The sequence below is a fragment of the Coffea arabica genome, chromosome 6c (genome assembly GCF_036785885.1).
Source record: "Coffea arabica cultivar ET-39 chromosome 6c, Coffea Arabica ET-39 HiFi, whole genome shotgun sequence".
In the NCBI taxonomy this organism is placed as follows: domain Eukaryota; kingdom Viridiplantae; phylum Streptophyta; class Magnoliopsida; order Gentianales; family Rubiaceae; genus Coffea; species Coffea arabica.
This window is the reverse complement of record NC_092320.1, coordinates 46,175,343-46,182,005: the sequence shown is the minus strand read 5'-3', so window position 1 is coordinate 46,182,005 and position 6,663 is coordinate 46,175,343. Positions and strand designations below refer to the sequence as shown.

The following is a 6,663-nucleotide window of genomic DNA, read 5'->3' as shown; positions in this document are numbered from 1 at the left end:
GGGTTAACGCTTAACTACATTTCCGGATTTTTCTGGTTTCCTCTAATGCTTATGTATGCTTATGGATCCCTATTTTGGTGGTATCTAGAATTGGTTTATGACTTGTAAGTGAGTCTTATTGTGTTTATTTGAATAGTTTTAGGGCTTGACTTTCGTTTCCGGTCATTTTCCTAGCTAAATTTTGTACTTGAATGACTTTAAGCTTAGTAAACGGCTTTTGGATATGAGATTATTCTGTATGAGATGTTGGGACTGATTTGAGGAAAATAATGAAGCCATTAGTGGCTGGGAAAATAAGTAAACACAAAGGGCATGCAGCCCAAAATTTTAGGGCTATGTGATTTCCTTCGATTGAGTTGATCCTAGTACAGATGAAGGGTTTTAGGGGTTGTTTGTAACCCTAGGACCAACTGTTATCTTTTGCTCTGTATTAGTACTTAACCTGGGAAAGCATACGACACCTAGTCGAGCTTTACTTATGCCTTCTGTTTACTCGATTTTGGATGTGAAACCTTCAATTGGTTTACTTTGATGATTTTAGGGTTTCTTGACGATTAAAGCCAATCCGAAGTGAAAACTTTTGAGGTGTCTGTATTTGAACCGGTGAGTGTACCACTCCCCTCCATTGCTGTTTAACTTGATTTCTGCCCTGCAATCTGTGATTTAAATGACTGCACTATCTGTTTAATTTGTTTGAGACGAGGGAGTACTTTATCACACTCGTTCTCTTGTCTGTTCATATGCCAATTTTGGTGCGAATCTGAATCTGTATCTGTATCTGTATCTGTTCGGACGTCGTTTGGAACCTTGTATCCAACGACCTTTCTGTGACCTTTGAGCTCAACCCCTGTGGCAAGTTACTCGAGTCAGGCCGGCAAGGGCCTGATCGATTAGATAACGAACCATGGTAGTCTGTTTTGGGATCTTTGGGTATTGAGACCCTTGATTCCGGGTATACTCGAGTATTACCACTTCTGTTCTGTTCGATGTGCGGGCCCGGTAGAGGTATGTTTGGTGGAAGGAGAATTGGTGTAAAGTGGGGTCTACGGTATTGGTTACTTCTTTAACGTTGACGAAGTGTCAACTATTATTTCGATCAAGTTTCGGTGAAGCAAATGGGAATTTGGCTCCTGAGAGCCACCCATATCCTTTCTATCTATGGTGTTTGTTCTGTTTGTTCATTTCTTTATTTGATTCGCATATGTGATTAATTGACTGTGAAGTTCCATGTTTCTTACTTGCTTTTGGTACCTCATTGAGCGTAAGCTCACCCCCTTCCCGTTATCTTTGTTTTCCTTACAGGGAACCACTTTTGGGGCTAAGATGTTTTGAAGCACGAGTCGAGCTAGTTTTAATATCTTTTGTAAAGCTCCTCGATAGTTGGAAAACCAAATGTATTTTAATCCAATGTTTTCTTTTGGTTGGTAAACTTATTAATGTGTACATATTAAAGTGTTTCCTCATGTTTATGTGAAATTTGTATTTCGGAATATACATTCTTTCATGTTAATGGGTGCTTGTACCTGGTTGGATGATGACGTGGCAGCGGCCCGTCCAATTCGATTTGATTCTTGTAGTTTTATTCTGGTTTTGTTTGAGTGAACGACTGAGTCCCGGTGAGAGTTGGGCAGGCGATCCGCCGAACCCTTTGGTTCGCCTTAGGGTGAGGTGGGGCTGTCACACATGCAGACTTTATGTAGAAACTTAATAGAATCAGGGCACGAGGCACCTCGTAAATTCCACATCAGAAAGCTAATTACACTTTTGGTAAAAATTAAAATCGATCTATTACATAGTGTATTTAAATACATGTCTTGAACCCCTATCTATTACAATTTGGCATTTAAATGCCTCTCAAATAATCATCAAAATTAAATTAAATATATGAAAGTTAAAATAAATAAAACGAATAATTAAAAGAAAAATCACTCACAAACATGCAATTATACACATAAAAACACATAAGAGTACAAGAGAATTTAAAATAACACAAGAAGATACCTCCCTTGAAGTAGTAGCTAATAGGGGTTGGATTTGCCCTATTTAACTCCAAAATTAACAAAAATGATCAAGACACAAATTTAATTAACAAATAAATCATAAAGAAATGGAAATAAGCATGAAGTCTATCAATTGAAGCATTCAAATGAAATATAATTAATAATTAAAGAAGAAAAGCAACTTCTATTTAAGAAATCAAATCTGCCAGGGATCTAATTGCAAACATTGAGAAAGTTTTTGAGGTTAAATTATAATTATCACAAATATTAGGGGTGGAAATCAAAGCAAAATAAAGCTCTAAAAATTAATTAAGCTCTAATTATCTCCTAAAACCAGAAAATAAACTTGTCTAAAACATGGTTAAAACATAAGAAAATGATTGAATTTCAAAATGGTAAAATTGATTGCTTTTTCCATATTTTTTGGCCATAGTAGAATTAAGCAAAAATTCAAGGGTCAAAATGAAATTTTTTGAAAACTACATGCATCTAGTCCGAAGAAGCCTTCTACTACAACTTCCTGGGTTTCACTAGTTACTCTTATTCAAGCACAAGAAAATTAACCGCAAATTTAAATGAAGCCCATGGATTCATCAACTAACATAGGAACTTCAACCCAACAAGAAAAACAATGTAACAACATGAAATTAATGGCTCAAGACCCCCCCTCTTCCTTTCCTTCTCAGGTTTGCAAGCAAAAAGAGAAACAGACAACTTTCATTTTTATATTCCAAACATGACTCAGATCATGAGCTACAAAACTTGCAGAGATAAATAAAAACAACATTGGTGGACTTTACATCAACTTTCCAGCTTTTTCATCTTTTAATAGATGCATCAGACCCAATAACACGCATAAGGCAAGTGCAAAACTCATGAAGAAATCATTTGATAAGGTCCTTCTTTAATGAGTTCAACTCTTTTTGCATGTGGATTGCAGCAAGCAAGGGAAGGATTAAGAGTTACCTTTGATGTTTGGAGATGCAAAATAAACACAGGAAATCCGAGGAGAGTAAGATTCAAAACTAGAATCTGGAAGCCAAAACCTTTGTTGCAGAAATTTCAGCAATGGCAAGGTCCAAACTTTAGGCTACAATTCGAAAGGGCTGGGGACGTTTTTTCCTAATCTTTTCAGAACAATGTTTGTTCTACTACATCTAATGATAGTACAGAAAAAAATCGCTCAAAAAACTAGAAATCAAGGTCAAAAATTGATTGGGAAAGGGGCTGGGTATACCAGCCTGATCGAAGATTTTTCCAGCAGAAAATTTTTTCCTTTCTTTCCTAATTTTCTTTCGTTTGCCTTTCTTCTTTCTCCCTTTTGTTTTCCTTTCTGTTTTTCCTCTCTGATCACCCCCAGATTCACCCCTCCTCCTCTCTTTTTCTTTTTTTCTCCTTTCTCCCTTTCTTTCTTTTTTTGCCCCGAAGCTCCTTTTTTCCTTGTCCGAAGCTTCCTCCTGGTTTTTCTTCTTCTTTCCAGATTTTTCTCCTCCAAAACTCCACAGCTATCCTTGCCACCTAATCTCTTACAAATGTTGTGGTGTGCAAAAGAACAAAAACACTTGGCTAATATTCCCTCCAACTACTTAGTTATCTTGCATGCATTCCATCTATTTTCTTGTTTTTCATTTTACTTTTCCCGGCTAAAATTTAGAGTAAACAAAAATGTTAAATTCCTTTTTGAGATTTGCCTTGCCAATTTTCATTTTATTTTGAAAAAATTGAATTTTAAAAGATTAAAAAAATAAATTTTTGTGAGAATTTTCTTTTTTCAGAAATTTAATGCAAAAATGTTTTAAAAAATGATGAACCTAATTCAATAAAAATAGCTAACTATCATTTTACGAACTTTGGTTAAATAACAATAAAAATTAAATTAAATTAAATTAAAGTTTTGGTATCTACAGCTTGCCCCTCTTTATTTGAGCTTCAAAAAAACTCGAGACAAAGACGTAGATACCAAATACCTATCTATTATTCTGCTGCGAACTAAAATAAGCAAACATATAAAGGTCAATGGGATAAACCCCAAGCCTGCAGTAAAAATTGATCAATGGGATAAAACCCGATCCTACCATAAAATTGGTCAGTAGGATAAAACTCTAGCCTGCCATAAAATTAGTCAGTGGGATAAAATCCAAGCTCGCCATAAAATTAAAAAATTACTATAGAATGCTTTTGTAAAACTTCAAAGATTTTGATGGAGATAGATAACGAAAAAATTTGCTCCAGTGTGATGTTACTGGACATTCGAACCTACAAAAGAGAAATAATCATAATGACAGATAATGCCACCATCATCCGATCAATCCCATTTTCAAGAAATGTGTAACACATGAGTATTTGAACTCTCTTCCCTGATGTAGCGAAAACTCAATTTTTCTCTGCAAACAATATCAAGTTTTCTTAACTTCCAATGCTCATCAAATATGGCATTTGGTATCCAGGCACTTTCAATAAATCACAAGAATTGTCATTTAATAAATCCAACAAGATAAATGGGACCATGAAACACATAAAAAAAATATTTTATTTACACAAAAATGATGAAAATCCCAGTAACATGAAAACAACGATTTACTTTTATTGAAAGAAAATTGATTTTAGAAAAATGAACCTGTAAACTCAACAATTTATGTTTGATGAATCAAAGCACTTTTGATTTCAAACAAAAGTCACGTTTGACCCTTTGGATATCGTCCCTCCGAAGTTCAATGCTGGTAACAAAACCATAATGTGAAGAGAAATTCAAATGAACTGAGTCACTAGCCATTCAATTCCAAGCTCATTTTTCCTCATAAAACCCTACCTTAGCGTCTTTTCAAGTTTTCACTAAGGCTACCCCCACATTTTTTTATTTTCTTTTTCTTTTATTTTTATTTTTTTGTTTTTCTTTCTTCCTCTTTTCTTCTTTTTCTTTTTTTCTTTCTCTCATTTTTGTCTTTTTTCACTTTTTTCTTTTTTTACCTTTTTTATTATTTTTCTTGTTTTTGAAAAGGCGTCTTTTCGGATTTTCACCTAATGAACAAATCTCGCCGACAGCCTTTATCACTTCAAAAATGTGTTTTAAGAAATGATAGCATCAGTGTGACAATCTTTCCCTTCCAAAATTGGTAAAGGTGTATTGACATCATTTGCCATGTGATTAGAAAATTTTCTGAAAAAGGTGATGTAAAGAACGGAAGTTAGGACTTTCAGTTTTTCGTAATATGGTCGGGTAAGATGCTAAGAAAAGTTTAAGGCTTGAAGGCAGATTTTATAAGTGTTTAAATCACCTGAGGTCGCATCTTCATATTAACCCTACTTAGGATTAAACTAAAATTGCCCAGTTATTCCCAACTGAGGTTCTTTTCTTTAATTTTCTTTTTCTTTTGTTCCTCTATCACTTTTCATCTCTTGAGACTTTTCTTCCCTTTTCTTTCAACTCAACCTTGCCCCAGTGTGAGGTTTGCAATCTTTAGGGGTTACCAAACGAAATAATTTATTCTAAAAGTTCAAAAGGAAAAATTAAGGATAGAATGTTTAATTGGAAAGGAAGAAAGCCTGACTTTCATTCCATTCTTCGCATTAACCCTACAAGGAAACTTTCATTTATCAAATGAAGAATTTCTTACACATATTCGAATTGATCGGCTAGGAAAAAACTTGTCCATCCATTTCTGCGAGAACAAGTGCTCCATCAGGCAATACCTTCTTGACTATCGGTCTTGCCAATTTGGTGCAAACTTGCTTTGGCCTCCTTTTGCACTAACAAAATTTGTTTCAACAATTTGTCTCCTTTTTCGAATAGACGCGGTTTGACCTTCTTGTTGTAAGCACGGATCATTCTCTTTTGATAGTACTGACCATGACAAATGACATTTAATTTTTTCTCATCAATCAAAGACAACTGCTCATGACGTTGTTTAATCCAATCAGGTTCATCCAGTTTGGTCTCCATTAACAAGCGCAATGAAGGAATTTCGACTTCAACTGGCAAAACTGCTTCCATTCCGTGCATAAGGTTGTAAGGGATTGTCCCAGTAGAAGTTCGAATAGAAGTTTTATATGCCATTAATGCATAGTAGAGTTTTTCATGCCAATCATGATATTTTTCGTTCATTTTACGGATTATCTTTTTCAAATTTTATTTGCTCCCTTCATCTGTGGTCTATAAATAGTAGAATTTCGATGCCTGATTTTGAACTATTCACATAAATCATCCATCATGTCATTGTTGTGATTCTTTGCATTGTTGGTGATTAATGTCTCTGACACGCCAAAACGACAAATGATGTGTTTTCTTAGAAAATTTGTCACCACCTTCTTAGTCACGTGCTTGTAAGACTCAATTTCGATCCATTTGATAAAATATTCAATTGCCACCAAAATAAATCGGTGCCTGTTTGAAGCAGGAGGATCAATGGTTCCAATTACATCCATACCTCACATTGAGTATGGTCAGGGAACAGTCATACTATGTAATTCTATGGAGGGAGTGCGCATAACATCTCCATACAATTGACATTTAATGCATTTTCTAACAAAATCTACACAATCATGCTCCATAGTAAGCCAAAAATATCCTGTCCTCACGATCTTCTTTGCTAATAAATGCCCATTCATATGTGATTCACATATACCACTGTGCACTTCTTTCATCAAATAATCTGCTTCATCTTCA

The 6,663-nt window shown here is 34.8% G+C and overlaps 1 protein-coding gene across 1 annotated transcript; it reads right to left on the bottom strand.

Annotated features, from left to right (window-relative positions):
- Positions 1-5,679: 5,679 nt before the first annotated feature.
- On the bottom strand, positions 5,680-6,054 carry LOC140008765 (uncharacterized). The gene has a single exon (XM_072053637.1). The coding sequence runs from the start codon at positions 6,052-6,054 to the stop codon at positions 5,680-5,682; it is 375 nt and encodes a 124-aa protein (XP_071909738.1).
- Positions 6,055-6,663: the final 609 nt, after the last annotated feature.